The 21,016-nt window shown below is 40.3% G+C and overlaps 1 protein-coding gene across 6 annotated transcripts in view; it reads left to right on the top strand.

The window, feature by feature from the left end:
- The window catches only part of macrod2 (mono-ADP ribosylhydrolase 2), a 434,913-nt gene that overhangs the window by 330,375 nt on the left and 83,522 nt on the right, over positions 1–21,016 (top strand). For all 6 annotated transcript variants that reach the window (XM_035992660.1, XM_035992661.1, XM_035992662.1 and 3 more), the window contains exons 7-8: positions 4,520–4,550; positions 16,112–16,185. In XM_035992660.1, coding sequence (XP_035848553.1) covers positions 4,520–4,550; positions 16,112–16,185 — 105 coding nt within the window. The remainder of the gene's footprint in view (positions 1–4,519; positions 4,551–16,111; positions 16,186–21,016) is intronic.

A 21,016-nucleotide genomic window follows, 5' to 3' on the forward strand; every position in this document is an offset into this window, starting at 1 on the left:
TGGAGTGGGGTATTATGCAGAATAAAAGGGTGTTCATATGTCATATTTGAATATCCTGATATGTAACCGTGACATGCTCTTCCCAGCGGCAGGTAGCTGGTTCAGACAGAGAAACCAGGCATGACCTACATGCTTAAAGAATTACAGCAGTCAACAAAGAGGATTCTCTTGGATGTTCTGATACTCTGATGTAAGCCTACACTGTGGCAACATTGGTGAATAATAACATACTTGTGGTTGTATTTGCACAAGGTCTCCCCTTGCTGCTGTGATTTATAAGCAGAGCTTCCATCTGCAAACAGGCTAGGAGGTTTGGAGCTACGGGGGCAGCACCTTGTGTCCAGTGCTATTTACTCAGCCAGCCGAGACGAGGTGCTCCCCAGGCAGGATCCTGCAGTCACTGTGCCCATGCATGTTGTTTTGTTTTTTTTTTACCTTTACCTGTCTGCTCATGGTAAGGTGACAGCTATAGCAGGACAGCCGCCATTTGCCACAGGTTGAGCCATCTTTACAGTGTCAGTTCCTGCTGCTTTACAAATGACTGAAAGCTGCAGGCTGTCATGCTCACACTTCAAAGTGAATAAATAATTGTTTTAATTGTTTTAAGGCGGTGGTTGCGTCAATTAAAAAATTCATATCCCTATGTAAATATTACAGTAAATGCATGTGGATTATAATTAACGCCATTAAAAGCATGCATGAATGTAAAACAAGTTTAGTTTTTTCCAACAATGATCACGGCAGCCGCTCTGTGCTGTACCTAATATACTGTGAGCTGAATAAGTGTGCAGAGATGCTGAGAGGAAAGGTGCTCCACTTTAAAGTGATGTGATAGATTAGGGAGGAGCCCCAGCAACAGAATAATTTCCCTAGTGACCAATTTCTGAACACTCTCTAAGCAAAGAAAATCAGCAACAAGCAACATGTCAGACACAGCCTCATGCTAGGGTGCAGGCGAACATGCTGACTCACTTCTAATGAGCAGCCAGAGATAGAAATAATAACCTAAAGCACTAATCATGGGTCATATACTGTATACCGCTGACTGTCCTTATTAACACTGGACCTTATACAATGTAGGCAGATGTACAGGTACGTACGCTAACAACTATCAGAAATAGCTTCTACGGTGGCCCAGTGTTGATGGGAAAGACAAAGAGAAAAAGGCTTTGCTACTATTACAGTGTTGCTCGCTGCCTTTGGCTACTTCCGAAATCTACTGTAGCTCAGTATTGTATTCACTTGTAGTATTCTTGGCTTTCAATCAGTTCTAACAAATTAAAGGACTCTGGCAATCACTTGTTTTCTGTCTCTAAAAGAGCTAAAGCTCTATTTGATTCAGTCATTCCATTAGGACTGACCGTCGCTACTCATCTACTCTGCATGTGAATAACTGCGATACTAAAGCAGCAGCTACTGCAGTAAACAGGAACTGGTGTTCTCCCCTTGCTCACCTTAACATTAGGAAAGTTTATTCAGCAGTTGAAGCTTTTAATGACTTTAACAAAACTTAAAGCCAATGGATAATATTGAGCATGTTGGTATTTACAGATATTGATTATCAGTTATGTGCATAACTCAGTGTAATTTATTGCAGTGTGAGTCAGATTTATAGATGAAAAGGAGGTGAGTCTGCCAAAAATCTCTCCAGGCTTTACCGTTTTATTGGATATGTACTTCTCTTCACTTTTTGCAATAACTGTCCTTTAAACAAGTAAATGACATCTGCAATGTGCCACAAAGGTGTCAGATCTTTACAGCATCATGTTAAGTGATTACCCAATGCATTTTCACACCAGAAAAATCAATACCCTTTAATGGATCAGCCAAGGAACTAATACAAAAAAGGATTTTAATTGATTATGGTGATTCACTGCCACAGCCTGCGATGTGTTAGGGTGTAGTTGCCGTCTGAGCTGAAGTTGAAGTTGAAGAGACTGACATCGCAGCCTTTCAGCTGAGAGAAGATAACGAGGCTTCTGGCTCAGGATCACTTTGGCAGCAGAGACTGGCTGGAGTCATTGACAGGAAATAATGCTCATCTTGTCTGAAGATTAAACACAATTTACTTCCTCCTTATTATTACACAGCTTCACATAAACTCTTGCTGCTGACATAAATATTGATTCCTGTTTGATAGCTGTTTGATTCCTTTTGGCTGTTGCAAAATGTAGAATTTGCATAATTTAGCTAAAGGTATTGAGATTTTCACTAGTCTAAATGCCAAGATGTTGCCATTGAGTCTATGGAAAAAAAAATACACCTACAGTATATGAAAACTGCATTTAATTTGTGCAGTTATGAATTAAGACATCCTTTGGGTTTTTTAAAGACAAATTAGTTTGCAGTTATCGTTTTTAAATATTTTATTCTGATACCATTGGTTCATTTGGGATATTTAACCATTTTGTGTCCTCAATATGTGTATGTGCCATGAGCAGCACTTGGCACAGGACTAAAAATGGCCAGGCTTTTCCACGCTTCATCATCTGTGGTTTGTGTCAGACCCAGACAGTCATCTGGAAAGGTCGAAGCTTCGGTAAAAGATTTAAATCATCCCACAGAAGAAAGATTCACCTTGATAGGCGGAACCTGAAAACTGGTAAATAAGAATACAAACAGAGACACATAAAGCAAGGACAAACAGACCATTGCATTTCAAAGCAGATGTCATCGGTTTGATGCTTTAGAGGAAAAGGTCTACACAATTTATCAGTCTTTTAAATCAATTATTTACTTCCAAAATATGTGAATTACGTTTATTTCTTCTCTCAGTTAAAAGGACTACATTTTTCAAACCTTGACTACTTGTTTGTTTAATTATCGTACGAGCGGACGTGCATTTGCTATTTTTCTCTTTCAGATCTATTAATTGTGTTTTCAGCTCTAAAAAGTGATCTTGGCACCGCTGCTAGCAACAGCATGTTTCTAAATCCAACTTGACAGGGTCAGTGTGGCAAAACAAACTGTTGGGCTTAGTTTTGGCACAGGGAGAATTTGACATATGCGTGTTATTCTTTGATAAATCTCTGTAGTGTTTTGTTGTTCTATATTCATCCAGTTGTGATCTGCTAGTGGACATTTTTTCCTTTTTTTTCATTTGTCATCTTATTATATTAATGTTGTGGCCACGCCTTTTGATGAATGCAGGAACTAAAGCACGTATTCAGCTGCTTTTGAGGACAAATGGGGCCTTTGAAAAAATCCTTTCTCTTTACTGTTTATTAATATACTTAAAAAGATGAATGTGAAATAGGGAAGCTTACAGCGAGGCCTATGTATCATCATATATTTGCTCACAGAAGTAAAGAGTAATGAAACTATTTTCAGCTATAAAGCCATGCTTGAATAATATGTCTGCTGCAAAGTGCTACAAAGCAAGAACTATTACAAGGCGGTTACTTTTTATAATGTTTTTGGAAAAGACAGCCATAAATATATGTAGGTTTTTGCTCTTTAGCTGGAGAAAATATTTATATTAATAACATGTATTCTGATTCTCTGTTTTGTTTTGTGCATGTGTCCCTATACTTTAGTGGTTGGTAGGGTATTATTGATTCCTGCTATTGATCCAAACCAAAATGACATTGTGATTTTAGTTTTCTCATCATTTGAAGGAAATGCACTGAAAAGCCTCCTGCTGTGATGTCCTCGTTGTTATTGTGACACAGCTGAGTTACTATCAACTTTATACAGAATGGAATCTGTCTATCTTTTATCTAAATTCATTCAATTAAAGACATACATGTATATAAATAGGCCGAAGCTACATTTTATGTGTGAAGCAGCCTCAGTCCTTGGTTAAGTTCCATGGATATCAGTGAAAGAGAGGATCTGTGGGTATGAACCCGTCTGTAGGCGACAGACGGGATCAATCAGCCTCATTTGGATATTCATGTGCTGCAGATTATTAAGCAGTAAGCCCAACGTGTACTTATGAATTCACATTCACCATTCCCTCAAGCAACATATGCAAACTACGACTGTTATGGACATCAAGCATGGGCGCTAAGTACTGATAGGCCGCCATGATCATTGGTGCAACAGTGCATGATAGATAGATAATTTATTGTCCTCCGTTAGGGGAAATTAGTTTGGATAGCGTAGTCCAACAGTCCAACAGCCTCTTTAACGCAGCAGTGTGATTGTGCTAAGCGATCTAATGTGTGTGTGAATAGGGGTGTTCAAGTCCAGGATGAAATGAATGTGCCTTGATTTGGAAGTCAAGAGGAAAGTGTATAAGTGTGTGTGTGTGTGTTAAGAGCTGGAGTATGGATTTACAATACAGTTCTGCATTAGCATTGCAGGGATTTGGGCACATGGTAAATTGTTCCTCTTGGGAATGAACAAGTGAAGCAGTAGAGGTAAACAACAAACCTGCCAAGGTAAAGAGTAGGTGTGCTTCAATTGCTACAGTTTAATACATATGTAGTGATAAAAGGTACTACTGTTGTTTTGTCTCATTTATTTATTCAATGTGAGTGTGTTTTGACTTTTATTTCTGTCTTTTTCTGCACAGGCCTTCCCATGTATATCCACAGGCATCTATGGTAAGCTTAATCTCTCTTATTTTGTTTAATTTACTTTGACATGTATTTTTATTTTTGCTTTGTATACATGTTTTATCACAACAATCTGCACACGTTAACTCTGTGTACCTGCCTCATGTTGCAAACATCATTTCAGTGGCTGTATATTCAAAATTCTGCATCAAGGGGTTACAGGCTTAGTTTTTAAAGAAGAACACAGTGTGTTGAAACATACCAACAAGTTCACCTTACAGCATGTTGCACAAAGACACAACCTAGTATAAGGTGAACAAAATGTAGACCCTGTATGCTTGTGCTCCCTCGTGGGACCACGCCTATGCAGCAAGGCATCGCTGGCAAATAGCTGGTGTGCTAATTAGACTTAAACAAAGTCACATTGAAAACATGCCAAACTTGGTGATATAAACAGCCTTTGAAGTTATGATGGCAGAATATGTTGGATGCAGGAGTTTTTATAATATAGTAAACTGGCTCTGCAGAGAAGAAATAATTATTTTCTCACTGTTCTGACATACTGTATACAGTAGGCTAGCTCTAATAAACACAGTGTGTTCCAAATATGTAAGGATCATTTAACATGCTAATTTCCATTAACAAGTCAGCAGCAATACGGTTCTAAGAAAGCATTTAAAACTGGTATGCTAATTTTAACCAAGATGCAATTTTTTGTACCACAATACTTTTGCCGTTGTTTAATTAAAGGCCAGTATGAGCCAGTAACTGTTAAACATGACCAGGGATCTGTAATTGTTTGGGCAGTCATCTCATAAAGTCGTTAAGGGCTCTGATCACTCTCCATGATCATATTACAGCCATGGAAATTAGGACCATTTTACAAGACCAGGTGCTCCCCGTGGTGCAAACACAGTTCACACAAGATGTTCCCATATACATATATACAAGGATGATAATGCAACTGGGTCCAATGTCAAACTAGTTCAAATGTGGTTTCTTAAACACCAATGTGAACTCATAACCCATCTATTACCTCTCCAGTCACCAAAGCTAAATCCTTTATGGCTTTACATCTGCACCATCACTGAAAGAGCTGGAGGCTTTCCTCCATAAAGAATTATGTAATCTAGATCTAAAACACAGAAAAAAACAAGACGGATTGAAGCTGTTCTTTGGCCTTAATTCTGTTGAGATGCTTTGCTATTCATATACTTATGTAGTCATTATACAATTATTTGAAACTATATTTTCCGTGCTTTAGATACTTCTACATAAGGTTTATGTCAGACATAATATTTTGTGAAATCTTACAATTGTGTAATTGGGTTGAGTTTTTCTTTTCAACAAAGTTGCCAACCTTTTGAAAAAGATAATCCCTAAGGTGTTAATTTACTGTACTGTTTTCAATGTAGCAGGTTACTTTCTCTTACACACTGATGGTGTAAATAAGCACAGCCACAGTTGAGTTATTTGAATGCACTGCCGCTAATGAAGACCTGATGCTGTGCTTTTTAACTGTACATGCAGACATTTGCAGCTGAATTGTAAAAATGTCAACCATCACTTATTTGCATTAGATTTTTCACAAATATCACACATGGCACGCAGCTTTGCCTCTGTGCATTGCTCCTTGTGGCTAAAATAAAACTGGAGTAATATATCTTATTTCTGTGATGCAACTAGCCTATCACAGTCCAACGTGAACAAACTGCAATCTATTTTTATTTTTTTTCAAATAGCTGAAAATCAGTGGCAGTTGAACACCTGACTTGTGGTTTGCTGTGCATTTCAGCCACAAATGTATGCATAATGCTGAAGGCTTGCTTAGAGTGCAAAAAAACCTAAGTGTTCAACTGCCGAACATAATATATTGGTTGAAGAAACACATTTTGGAAATGCAATCACCCACTCCTCTTTCCACAAGAAGGAAGTAAATCAAGGCTGTCAGCTAAAGATGAGGCTATTTACTAATGACACAATTCCGAAACATGACTTGGAGCATGTCACTGAGCTAAACCTCAGTACTCGTAGCATATATGAACATGCCAGATGTCTGGTGTAAACATTCCTAATATTAGATGCCTGTTACATATACATATGTATTAGGTTTGACTAATTTGTACTGTGCATACAGACTTCTAAATGTATAATATTATATCCGCATCAAAAAAGCTGTTTTGCACACGTGTGAACTGTCGAACAAAGTGATGCAATTTCAATCCAAAGCCATCACTCTTCCCTCCTTTATCAATCCTGTATTATGACTAACTGGCAGCTGTCACCAAGTTGCACACTGAAAACATAAATAAATACACTTAGGGACCGTTCGGTATTTATGGAATGGACCACCGGAGGAAAATAGGGGAGGGTCATGTCTTTTTATTCTTTGTTGAGGGGAGGGTCACCCAACATTTTTTAGCCTGGGGGCAGCAGGACGCAAAAAACGAAAATTACTGTTGCACTAGTCTGGACATCTTGCCGTGCCAACCTTGCAATAAAGGTTTCCTAAATGCCATGTATATACATTTGATGTCAGCTTACTAATTGATTGCGGGTTTTGTGTAGATTTGGACTTATACATTTATTCCACTTTGTTTAAAACGGTGAAGTGGAGAGGCCTCGTTCACCTGTTTGGAGCTGGCTGGTGAATGTGATGCTCGTATAGACCTTGCTGGATACACCGTGACCCTTTTGATGGATCTACTGATCGCTCTGGATTACTTTTTTTCCGTGTCATTGGCTTACGGCAAAATACGGATCTTTTTTCTTAACGTGTCTTAACGTTTTATGGTGAGTTTGGAGAGGCATCTCAACAGACTGTAGGTCCAACACTGATTGTTCACTGTTACATTTTAGTTGACCACCGTCTGTCTATTGCGTTCCAAGCCGTGCCGCGATTGGATTTCATAAAGGCGAATTGTTAAATTGTTAAAATCTGCTTTAAAAATAAAGATATATGTTTTGGAATATAATGTTCAGCTTCGGCAGCTTTACCTATATGCTAAAATATACAGTGACTGAGGAAGCCTAGTGACGAGTCCATAGCAACCAGTTTGTGTGTTGAATTTGTTACCCAGTGTGCTTAATGGTCTCAATGTTTTATTGTTTTATTTCATGTGAATACTAGTTTACTAGATGAGTAACTTAGTATTTGAAGTAATGCAGTAATGCAGGTATGTGAGTGTACCTGCAGTAAGTGTGCATTTAGTTTCCATGCTTATTGTGTTTCCACAACAATGTTATTGAGTAAATCTACTGAAATGGCCACCACACCATAACAGAGGAGTGGGATGTGTAAGATGAGAAAGCAGAGGTTAACTCATGTATGTCATGGCTGTAAAAAAATCAAAGGGCATATATACATCTTAGCCATGCGCAAACCAGTACATAAGGCATCAATAAATTGTTGGGGAGGGTCATGCCTCTTTTCCAAATCATTTTGGAGGGTCATAGAAAAATTATTACTGGCGAGGGGAGGGTCAAGTCTATTTTGACTAAAGATCCCAAAACTCCTCTGGTGGCTCCTTAAATAAATAACGAACGGTCCCTTACTTACAGTAAATCACTGATTATAGAGCCTGACAAATTTTGTTGAGGTGCTTATTAAACCCGCCATAAACACAAAGTAAGTAGAGTAGTCCTCACCAGTTTCTGGTCAAAAAGCATCTACCACATTGTAAACATTCAGGGGACTGAAAAAAAAGCTAATTATAGTGTGCTTGTTAGGAGTTCAACAAGCTGTCCATTTATTCAACACAGATTCAAAGCCATACAGCTGCAGGTTTATACGTTATTTCCCAGTCGGCATAGTTAAATCTGCAAGCATGTGAATTGGTACGAGATAGTCCAAGTGGTCACTCATCCTGATATACAGCATACTGTAGCATACACTTTTCAGCGAAGCCCAGTGTGTGTACTAAAGAGAGCCTTCAGGCTTACAAATCACTAGATGTTTATAATTATACTCTGTGCTGGATAGAAGAACTCTTCCCTCTTGGGATATTGAACATTTTCCACCTATCACTTTTGCAATTTGCACAGTTTACTGCACAACAACTCCTCATCATTGCCTCTCACCATCTCTCTCTGCAATATTGTCTGTTTTCTGCCACCTGTCTATGCAACCATCTCACAGTGCCTATTACTGAAGTGTTAATGATAGGAAGGGCAAAAGTTGTAATTTCTTTCTCACTCCTTTTCTCTCATTCTTGTCTCCCTCTTTCTCTGTTGCTGGGTTATTTCACTTCACATTTTACAGTCAGTGCTGATAAGTTCAGTGGTCATTCCTGTGAAATTAATTCCCTCTTCTCATTTTCTTGTCTTGCTTAGGAAATTCCTACAGCACATTCTGCATTCATCTGAATGTGCAATATTGTTGCATTGCAACTTTATTGTTATTTTGCCAGCACAAAACTTTGGTGTGGCCCCATCAAGTCAATTTCATTTAACGGCCTGTTCAATAAATAAACAGTTTAGTGCTTCCCATAACTGCATCTCCACAGACCAATGCAGCTGATTAAGACTGAAGATCTTCACACGGCAGAGAGCAAATAGAGGAAGGACTTAAGTAAACTATAGTATAGTACAATGCAGTGCTGTGGTGTTATTATGTATGACTCCTCCCGATGCTCCCTGAGTGCTTCCATGCTCTGAAAGGGGCATGTCAGGCGTTTTGACATTTTCTGTACATTTTAGATAACCTTTAAGGTCAACTTCCATTTCAGCAATGTAAACAAAAGCTTTTTAGTGTTAAAGGCACATCTTCCCAATATCTCTCTTATTCTTTGTGTCTCTTTTTATTTCTCCTTCTCTGTAAAATACACATAGATATAGCCATAGTTTTATATATATGCACACCGTCATGCACCCAGGTACTATACTTATGCACATGTGCTCCCCATTTTCACACTTGAATTGTTGTAGAAAAACAAATCCTCTGCCCCCAACATTGTGACAGAGGAATCAGGAACAAGTTATCCAGGGCCTTTGTGGTGAGCAAAATAGATTTATCAAGAAAGCTAATGCTAATTGACACTCTCTCTCACGCCTCCATATTACAGGAGACTCAGTCACCATTGACAGATGATGGCAGAACAGGGAGGTTGGGTGAAGCAGGGGTGCACAGGGGGTACCTTAGACGCCTGGAAAGAAAAATGAGGGCTCACACTGCGCTGACAGTCCAATCCCTCAGTTTGGCCCATTAGCCACAACAAATTTCTGCACGGATAGTGTGTCGGAGGTACCACCCATAAACAAACTGGTGCCCACCGTGGGCCACGAGGTCACCCAGCATGATAGAGGTTATTAAGTGCTGCTCCTGTTTGCACATCAATCACAGCCATGCGACCTGGGTTTAAATGGATTATTCCTTCCAAAGAGGAGACACCTCTCAATGTCTCACAAGATCAGTGCCAAGAGTCTAACTAGCTAGACGTAGAGAGGTCATATTCTCTTTTTGTTGTATCCCTTTCCCTCCCGTCTCCCATCGTCCCTTGTAGTACTTTTTCTCCCTCACACGTCTTTCTTACACACATACACATGCTCTCACACAGGCTGAGATACTTTCTCAAGCAAAGCCGCATGCATAAAAATCCCATTTCAAGATGCATTGTGGACAATTTAGCCTTGTGGAGATCCCATCTTAGCTGGCACTGAAAGAGCACTTTCCAAAAGCCTTGTAATGAGCTGTACAGTTTAGGGGGCGTCTGCTAAGATCAATCTTAGCACGGAGCAGAGAGCTCACTGGCACAATACTAAAAGCAAGGACATGAACATTAAGTCTACTACTTACCTTGACAGATCCCTTCGCACACATGCATTTATAACCCTATCAAAACAATCAAGAGGCCCACAACACGGCAGTGCCACTGCTCAGGATAAATATCTCCCTGTTTACTGCTCACCCTCCACCTTTGGCTCATCGGTCTCTGCGACGGATCAGAGGATTGTTGACAGAGTAGTTTTTGCACTGACTGGTGGCTGTGGGAGATATGCGGATGTAATATGTAATCACCCAAGCTCTACTGGTATGTCCACGCTGCCATTCTACTGTACTGTCCAGATCAAAGGTGTCAAGCAGCTAAGAATTTTTCCTCCTGCAAGCATCATGCTCTGGCTCTCTTCATCCCCGTCTAGGATTAGGAAGGTTGGAGACATTCATGGCACCTTATCTCTCGGCAGTGACGGCTCGCTGCTAGCTTGCCAGAGATGACCTGGGCGAGTCCCCCCTTCTCTTAAAACCTAGGGTTTACTACAGGGAGCTTAGCCCAGCTGGGTTGGGAATTTCAAGGTACATAGGAGCAACGTGCTGTATCAGTGGGTAGCAGAGTGTGTGCTCAGTGGGAACAGGAGCTTTGTAGCCCATATAACTGAGTCACACAATGTGCATTTTACTCAACACTAGCCTTGCTCTACCATTTTCATGGATGATAAGCCAAATGTAAAAATACTTCCCACCCACAGGACAATAGATTTAGGCCTTTGAGAAACTTGGTTGAGCATTAAACTTTTGCATATCAAACACTCTTCCGGATGGTTTTAAAAAAGTGAAATGTCAGGTGTTAATTTTAGCATGTAGGACAAAGCATGGCATCACCTATATGGAACGCTTCCAAGGAAGGTCATCATCTGTTGTGTCACGGAGGCTGCTCTCTTTTTCCTACCTCTTTTTTTTTTTTTTCCCCCCCCCCATCCCTCTTTGTCTCTGTCTCCTTCTGTGGGCTGCAAAGTCGGTCATGGTCACAGCCCTGCCGTGTCCCAGTGTTGGTTGAGAGAGGAGCTCCGGGCCATTTGACACCCACGCTTTAGCGTCTAGAGTCCTGGGGCGCTCTTCTGTCCTCCACCCCGGGTCACCTCACCTCTCCTCTGGGCCTTCATAGGGTGACAACCCTCTTTCCCCCCTCTCCCTTTCCAGATGAACACACAGGACTGCTGCCCTCAACTGTGCTGCCTGCGCTTAATGATTTCCTAATGCTGCCCATACCACAATCAACTAATCTACTTTGTATTATATTGTGCTTAAATGATTTCATCATGCCTGTCTGTTATAATATTGTAAGGGTTTTTAAAGGCAACAATCAGACTCTCTGAGCCCTGTCAACATTTTATTTAAAGAAAGATTTCTTTATAAAAATATTTTAAAGACGTTTCTTGGCAACAATTGTAAAAAAAATAAAAAATAATTAGATGCTAAATCTTTCTCAAAGACCTTTCAAATTCAGATAAACATTGGCATTTTATGTTTTAGTTGTTGCCGTTTTTTTATTTTCTGTAGCAGATTTCCTATGTTTACCGTTTGCCATTTTAACACCTGTGGTGAATTTACGAATGCCAGATACCTCAGCCTCAGGCTATATGCTGCTTCAAGGTAGAAAGCTCATCCAAATGAATGAGTGTTGAGACGTGAACTTGACCAACTGCAATTGAGGAGTAGCAAAGTGGGACCAACAGTACCATTCTTGCCTCAAGGGGCAAAAAAAAAAAGCTGTACTTGTATTTTTCAAGAACAACAGCATGTTGTGGTATCCTCTTCACAATATAAGCTCACTGAGGAAAAACAAAACTGGTGTGGTCTGCACTGTGTCTACAGCCTACCCATATATTTGCAAACAAAGAATGGGAATGTATCATATCACAGACATGTGTTCAACTCGCTTTATCAGGTGATGCAGCTACGTCTCACTCCTTCTCACCAGAGCAAAACACCTTAGCTACACAAGTTTGTTGTGAAAGTTAACTCTGTAAATTTAGGATATGAAAGAGTTGCCATGCTGGCAAAAGAGAGAGCAATGGGCTTGCTTGTCCTTAAAGCAGAAATTCCCCCTAAGGCAGAGTACATTTATACTATTTCTCAAACGTTTCAGTTCAGTGGATATTTTTCAACATTAACGTTCACAGATTCAAAGCAGAGTTGTCTGTGATGTAAACTGGGAGCTGTTTCATTATGAACTAAGTAACTACGTGTATAACATCCAAAGCAGTGGCAAAGCAGTTTCTAGTTTTCTATAAAATACATAAAACTATATTCCTTAAAAGTCACCCAGGGTCCTGAACAAGTGTTCATGAAGGTGTTTTACATATGCCTAAGAGAGGGCCAGAGACTCTGTCTCTTGGTTGCATCAGAGATTAAAGTTGGCTCTCTTTTTCTTTATATTAACAAAGGTCCTACATGCCCAAGATCATAGGAATAAAATATATGAATTCTGTTTTAAGTTTAATCTTCCCTTTGGCTTAACTCACTGGGCTGACGTGGAGACATGGATGAAAATGTACCTTTCATTTGAAAGGAAATGAAACCAAGTCATCTTCTCATATAATTTGATCATGCTTTTATGTTGTGGCTCGGATTGAGTCTAAGGGATGAAATGATTGGACAGAAGAACAGTAGCTGTAAAGACCTGGCTTTCAGTCTTCCTCGGATCAGTTTCAGTGTTAATTTAACTTCCTGGTCACTAGTGCAACATCACTGAATGTACTATGCAAATAGTAGTTATATAGTAATGTCAGCGTGCTGTGCCACCGTAACCCTTTGTCCACATGGCCCGTGCCATAGTCTCTCTCTCCCTCTCTGTCTGGATGCTGCGCTCTGCCTGGTGATGAAGTGCAGGAGCCTTCAGCAGAAATAACACTGCACCACCTGAGTCCTCATCAGCGGTGCTGCGCTGCACATTTCCCATCAGTGCGCCTCACTAAGACAAATCTCCCTGAGCCGGCCATATTCCCAGCATAGGAGAGAGCCGAGCCAAGCAGAGCAGGGACCCTGGAGGGCCCACCATCACTGCGCCTGACGCCAGTTCTCCACCTCTTGACGGATTAGCTTTCACTGAACCCTCCACACAGCAAATGGAGCAAAAAGAGAATGAGAAGGAGGTGTTGAGGGGAGAAGATGCAAAAGTAAAACACTGAACTTTTTCATTTTGTGTGTACACTTAATATGAAAGAGTCAGCCCACTCAATTCTTTTGTGAACGTCATTTTCTTTGAACTCCTGTTGATGAATTTTGCACTTCCAACAGGGCTGTGACTCCTGCGGCCAAGAGAGGTGACGGAAGTGTTGATTGAGGGTATTTTATTGTAGCCGTTTTTAAGCATATAAACATACTTGGCCAAGCTGACAGATACAAAGAGAGGAGAAGTAAAGGTACACTAGTGGATGCTGTGAAGGAGACAAATGATGAGAGAGAGCCGCCAATGCACTCAAACTGCTGCTGTCGACCTTGGGCCGTTGATGTTCCTGTCGAGCAGAGTTCTCCTGGCAGGCTGCCCGAGCTGCGCTGACCCTTTTCTCCAGCTTTCCATCTAACTCTCTTTATGTCATTTCTTTTGCAACGTTTGTTTACATCTATCATTCTACTTTCCTGTTATCTTTTTCACTGGTTCTTTAGCTCACCTCTTTCTTTCTTTCTCTCTCTCTCTCCTTTCAGCTCTGTTATGATCAATGGGTATATCTCTCAAATCAATAGAGCATTTGTAGAAACTCCACACTGAATAGATTAAATGGACTTGATTCCGTCCACCCACTGCTGGTGACCAGAATGTCCTAATGTTATGATTAGGACCTGTTTTTAGCTTTTTTGATAAGGTGTCATAGTAAGAGCACAAAGACGGGTCCTGACTTCTTATAATAATTGGCTTATTTATTTCATTTTTTATTTCAGTTTATGTGCTTACTTCTCTAACACCTCTCCCGTTGTGTGTGCTCCTCCTAAACAGCTGGTCCTATCTCTGGGGATCTATTTTTCTCAGCTTTCCCGTCTTCCGCACATCTGTTTGCCCATGTTACTTGACTTGCGAGTTGGAGTGTCGGTACACCTGCATATGTGTGGAAACGGAATTTTAAAAAAGGAAACATCACCAGACAAAGTGATATCACTGAAAAAAGGTTAAGTGTGTTTGGGAGACAAGAGGAGTTGGGTGACCTGCAAACTGATTTGGCATGCTGGATTAGTTTCTGAGCATACAGCTCTGGGGGCAGCTTTTGAAGGGCAGGAGCTGTGAACGGGCCATGCACTGTCTGCAGACGCTGCCTAACAGAGCCATACCGTAGCAGCAGACTCGCTGTCACTGCTGGCTGGTTTGCAGCTCACATCTTGCTCCACCCAGGGCTTGAACATGAGCTCAGCTATGGCTCTGCAGTACTTCAGCCCCTCTCCTCAGTGTAACTCAACCACTCCTGTCAGGCTGAGAAGGGAGGAGATGAAAAACAGAAAGAGAGAGACATCACAGTAGTCAGATAGGTGAGAGTGGTGGGGATGAAGCTTCATACAGTATATCTTAACGGTCAAAGCAGTTGATTTAAAGCCTTTACAGACTAGTTATTGAGAGGCTTTGACAGCAGGAGGTCTGAGTGAGAGATGAAAGAATTCCGGAAATGTAATGCTAGATGTGGCTTTTCATTTTTCTTTACATCCAACTCAAAGGGTAGGGGGTCGCCACAGTACTTGTAAGCCTGTTTCATATGTCATAGAATGTTATAGTCGTGGCAGTGACCCGGGAAAAGAAAATATTTGAGAATGTGACCCATGCAATAACCAACAGGCTACATCCGTAGCATGGCCCTTGTATCAGTTGATGTGGGTTGAAATTGAGGTCTTGACCCCTGTTGTTAGAGGAAGACAATGCTTTCTGCAACCTGTGGTCCCTTATGTAGGTCAGGGGTTATAATATTGAAGAGCATCGAGTTTTAAATCATGAGCTGGGTTAAGAAAAATGGGCCATGTTTGTTTATTTGCTATTGGGCTTAACTTTGCATAGGGCATGCAGTGTTAAGGTTGTACCTGCACGGCAACTTCAAACTAGCTCCACAGATTTTTACGGTCGCTGAGTAAAATGCTTTTGTCATGTTTTGTGAAAGGCACAGAAGACCAATCTCAACTATAATTACTTTGAAATGTAGACAACTGCTACTCTGTGACGAAGTAGAATATTGTCAGCGCTTTTAGTAATGGCTTATTTACTCTCCAGCTGTACCAAGGCTGGCCCAAGGGCTTTTATAGTCAATAGCTCACTCTAAGTGTTGGGTCTTGGGAAGTTCTCTACAGTGGCAGCAAATGATCTTGAGATCAGCATCCAGCAGAGTCCTCCCTCAGCTGGCCTTATTAAAAATGTATTAAATTGCAATCTGTGTGTTTAGATCAATACATTGTGTTAGTGCAGTGGTAGGGCTCCTTACAGGCACAACTGTTGTGATTAATATGGTAGTTAGCTACACATGTTCATTCTGGCATAGTCATAAAATGGGGTAGTGTGAATGATCACACATCTACTATACATGTAATATTTCCTATAAAGAAACAACAATATATTATACCTGAGATGGTAATGAGTGTGGTTGTGATGTACACATACGTATGTAGCTTGGATCTACACTTTGTATCCCAGGAATAAGTGTGCATCTGGCAACATACGTCTACAACATACAGTATCAGACAGCTGGTCTCATCTACCAGAGACAAGCAGCTTGTGCTGCTTCCCATTGATTAAGGAGAAATGCTGTTACCTGTGGAGATGTCGGTTTGTCTGTCTGTTCGCCTGTCTGTTTTTTTTCTCTCTCTTGCATCTACATGTCAGATCCAACTGGTATTGACACTGTTTTATTTTCTTTCCTAGGCTTTCCGAATGAACCTGCAGCTGACATCGCTCTGAACACAGTAAAGAGCTGGATCGAACAGAATCCTGATAAGGTAGGACATGGCAGGGTAATGCATGCTCAAAACAAAGCTGTCAATCTGAAGCCACCTGTCCATGTGCGCACTGTCTATTTTATGCATTTGCCGATTTGCTGTGAGTGGAGATGATTGGACCACAGCAGAAACACAGAACACTAATTATCATGCATCGCCATATCAGACAGACATTTCATCCACCTGCCCCGCTTGATCAGCCATTTAGTTTGTGGTCTGAATGCATATCAACTTAAAAGCCAGTCTGAGACTAATCAGGCCTTAAATGGTCTGTTGACTGTTTAATTGGTCTATGCTAAACCCAGAAGAACATGAACACATCAGATGAAATAATCTGAAATTGGTTTTGCATTAGTTCCAAGGACTGAAGGCTCAGCTTGTCTGAAAATACCCAGTCATTCAAGTGTCAAGTTTTTTATTATCATATGGTAACAATTATAGAGAAGCAGTTGGCAATGAGAATCTTAGATCTCAGTCTCAATCCAGCAATGCTCATCTAAATATGTACGTATAAAAGAAATACATGCAAGGGAAAATGGTAATCCAAGACAGAAAATAGTGCAGAAGATAAATTATGGGGATAAAATATAACATATATTTAATTAAATATATTTGTGGTCATGGTGGACAGTAATTGCAAAATTAATCATTGTACCACCACAATTTATTTGGTAGAAAACATACATAAACACAGTTATCTTAGTAAACCACAGTTATACAGTAAACCACGATGAATGGTATAATCTGAAAAACAGACGGTCATCTTCAATTTGAGTTATTAGGTGAGTAGCAAAATAGTCATCATTTGAAATGACCATTACAAAGAGACATAATAAACCCATCTCCCCTGTGGGCTGAAATGAATGTAGACATTTCAATTTGAAAGCCGCTTTTACTGAAGATTGAGCTGCATGCTGCTGTAAGGATCTTTACCACAGAGAAGCAAACGTTACTGTCTTATTATCCAGACAGTGAGAAAAAACAAATACAGTGTGTGCTAGTTTACAAAGCTACCACTTCATACTGATATCTATGGGGCCTTGATGTCAGACTAGAACCGATTATCAAGTGTCACTCTGAAGTCATTCAAATGGGGACATGTTTGGTGCTTCACCCAGTGTGTTGAAACCTTTACACGTGACTGTCTTTTAGTGTGTCAGCACTAATTAACCAGGTCAAACTGTTGTTATGACCAAATTAAATCTACAACTAATACCAATACAAACAATTATAAGTTTGTTTTACAAGGCTTTTACAGCAGCATTATTATATGTGACATGCATAAAAAAGGGTATTTATCACCTCGATATATTTTCATTAACAGCTTGTGATGATAGAATTTTGTCCAGTCGTCACAAAGCAGTTTGAGGCTGTTCAGTTTGTGAGTCAGTGAGTGATAGTCACCTTCAGGGGGTCATCTCTGTTTACTGTGGCACTGTTTATATCAGTCACCGTGGATTGAGGTATTTTATAAAACTCACAGCTTGATGTGCTACAACATCCCTCAGCTGGTGTTATGGATGTTGTGAACAGACAGCCAAATGATTTCTAACTGCTGGATTACTTTGCAGTTGATGTGCTATATTAGCGGCACTTGTTCACTGCCTGATGGTTTCTGCAACATGTACTTGGGGAATCCATCAAAACTCTGGTGTGAAGAAGGCTTTATATAGCTTATTGCTGACTGTAAATAAGGAGCTAATGTGCAAAGCTGACTTCAGTGGTCGTGTTTTTCCACATCCAAGGATTGCTACTTTCCGTACGGAGGCTGCACTGCCGCACACAATTTTTTGATGCATGGACTGAAAGCTATTTCTGGTGTGGGTAGATCAAGTGGAAAACATTACAATTCATGAAGAGGTAGATGTCTGCAGAGGCTTCCCTGATCACTGTTTGGCAATGCTCCGCAAGCAAGAGCAGTGGATCTTCAACTCTAACTAGACCAAGAGTGAGTAAGCTTTTAATGAGATCAGAGAGAATAAAGTGATACATTTTACCCAGAAGCACAGCAGTATCACAAGTCTTCCAATGAAACCACAGAACAACATGCACTGAAGCAGGTCTTCTCACTTCATTCACATTTGCTTAGAGCTTAGGTACTCTTGGTGCATCCCAAAACAGATTTTTTTTTTTAAGTATACATGACTAAAAAAAAAATCCTTTCGTAAAAAAAGGAATTATGTCAGTTACGTTTTTACCAGACAGAAATAGAAAATTTAAGTAGAATTCAAATACATGTCTAATCAAATTTATGGAATTAATGGATCTTCATAGTGCCTACAGGAACAGCATGATGTCTTTTCTGTTAGCTGCTTTAGCATTTTGTTGCACATTAAATGTTAAGATGAATGCTGCCTGCTTTGTCCAATTTGTTTAGAAAAGCAATTTATCACTGTAGCATTTACTCGAACGACACACCCAGTGTCAACCTGATTGATAACTTGACATGATTTTGTTTCAGGCTCTGTGTCAACTCACAAGAAAATTATGAGCTGACTGCATGTCAAATACAGAGCTTACAGTCAATAAAGACATTAGGAATAAAATCTCTCTTCAAAGGCTGAAAAAGAGATTAGATGTTGCGTGCTATACCATCAAAAGGCTCGCAAAAGTTCAACATTGCTGCGCTTGCTCATATCACAGATTGCAACCAGCTTTCCAAAGATAGAGGGAGAATGAGAGGTTTGAAGCTCAGTTTATCATGCGCGGAACAATAGGACTAGATTGCTCCGCTCGCACACCTCCAGCTCTGTGCACTCGGCCCGAGGAGCCTCTGTTGTGGGCGTCCACAGAGACGAGTCATTTCAGGGCCATGATAAGGGCTCTGCTTTGGGGAAGATACTGGGCTATTGTGGCTGAATTTCAGTACAATGGGCTGGCTGAGGATCTAACACACTGGGGTGGCAGAGTACAGGCCACAGCCCTCTCCACAGACGCACACACTCACACTTGATAGCATTGTCTGTGTATGTCCAGCTCTTTATGTGTGTGTGCATGTTATCTACATAGTGGATAGTAGTAACTAAGTACATTTATTCAAGTACTGCACACAAGTACAATTTTTGAGGTACTTGTATTTACTTGAGTATTTCAATTTCTGCGACTTTGTACTTCTACTACACAATATTGTGCTTTTGACTCCACAGTATTTATTTAATAATTCAAGTTACTAGTTGCAGATGCAGATTGATTCAGATTCATAATACAACATATGATCAGCAATAAATGATTATGTATTATTATAGGTACATATTTACTTCATTGAAATCGCAAGCTAACCAGCAGTATATAAAATAAGTTAAATCAGCCCCACCTTTACAGCTGCAACATTAGTGATTTACACATTAATGCATCAATAATTATAATCCAACATTCTAAAATGAGCCATTCTGCATAATGAGTACGTTTGATAGTGTAAGTATGGTTTGATGCTAACACCTTTGTCCTTTTACTTAAGAAGCATTTTAAATGCAGTATTTTTTCTTGTAACAAAGTATTTTTACAGTACACAGTAGTGTTGCTATTTTTACTTCAGTAAAAGATACGAGTACTTCTTCCATTACTGGTTATACAGTTGAGATACATTTGAGTTTGTCAGGTTGTAGTCACACACACACAGAAATTGGACTGTAATTGTCCACTAATTGAAATGTGCAATGTCTCAGGACACTGTTACATCAAATAACAGATGACTGTGTGTACATACAGTGTGTCTGCAAGACAGAGAGAGGGGGGAAAATAGGACACTCTGTGATTGATTAGCAGTGAGTTTATCTCTCAAGCCAGCACACTGTAGCCCTGATGCACTCGCCAGCACACAAAGGGCCCCAATGCCAGTGTGAAATTCACTCTTAAAAGCACCTAGACTTCCATTGTGGAAGAATAAACAGCCTTGCTGTGGTCAAGGAGAGCAGATCCTTTAATCTAGAGAGACTTGAGTGCAGGAATGAGCCTTCAGATCACAATAGATGAAAGAAAAAAGGGAGGTACGCCTCTGCTTCCCTGTATCCTCCGCACAAATGAATCAGATAAAATATGTGATTATGTGTAAACAACAGATCAGAAGGCTCAAATATCTTCAAAAATGTAAAATGGGTTGCAGACAGAGGCAGTGACAACCAGACACAACCAGTTGTCCATATGGTATTGGAGTAGTGTCCTCCTGCTCACAGCACACACACCCCTCCATTCATCTGGCTTTGGTTTATTTTCTCATTTTCAGATCTAATTTGGTTTAATTCAGGCTTACATAGGTTTAATCTGCAGATGAAAAATGTGGTCTGACATTGTATTTGGCTGCCACAGATGTGCTCTAGATGGCCAAGCGTTTTAATGAAGCTTTTCAAGGTCCCAGCAGCCCAGCATTACTGACACAGTCTGAACACTTGAGACAGATTGGAAGTCTGTAATAAGCTCTGCTGCGCTAGGCTGCTCAGGACAAAATTGATGTGTAGAGATTTCACCTTTCAACATCACTCTGGTTTGGGCTTTGGTATTAAGCACTCCACTGTGCCGATGATGCTGCTCCCAGAACAGGTGTTTACATCCCTTTTCCCGTTCTGTGAATGATCTGTTTACCTTAGTAGCATTTGTCATTTAGGACACCTGATAATAAATTTCATCTCAACCCAGAGCCGGAGACTGAGCAGTGACTTGTGACAAATGTCAAGTGATTATAAGGAATAAATACAGTATGGTGTATGTTTTGTATGATTGTGGTTTTCTGTGTGAATGGATATCAGTTTAGGAGGCTGTCTGGGTTTTGGCAGATAATATGAGGCAGTCATTGTCATTCAGCTGAATAAGATGGATGGATGGTTGCCGTAATCAT

This window comes from Sander lucioperca, chromosome 15, assembly GCF_008315115.2.
Source record: "Sander lucioperca isolate FBNREF2018 chromosome 15, SLUC_FBN_1.2, whole genome shotgun sequence".
In the NCBI taxonomy this organism is placed as follows: domain Eukaryota; kingdom Metazoa; phylum Chordata; class Actinopteri; order Perciformes; family Percidae; genus Sander; species Sander lucioperca.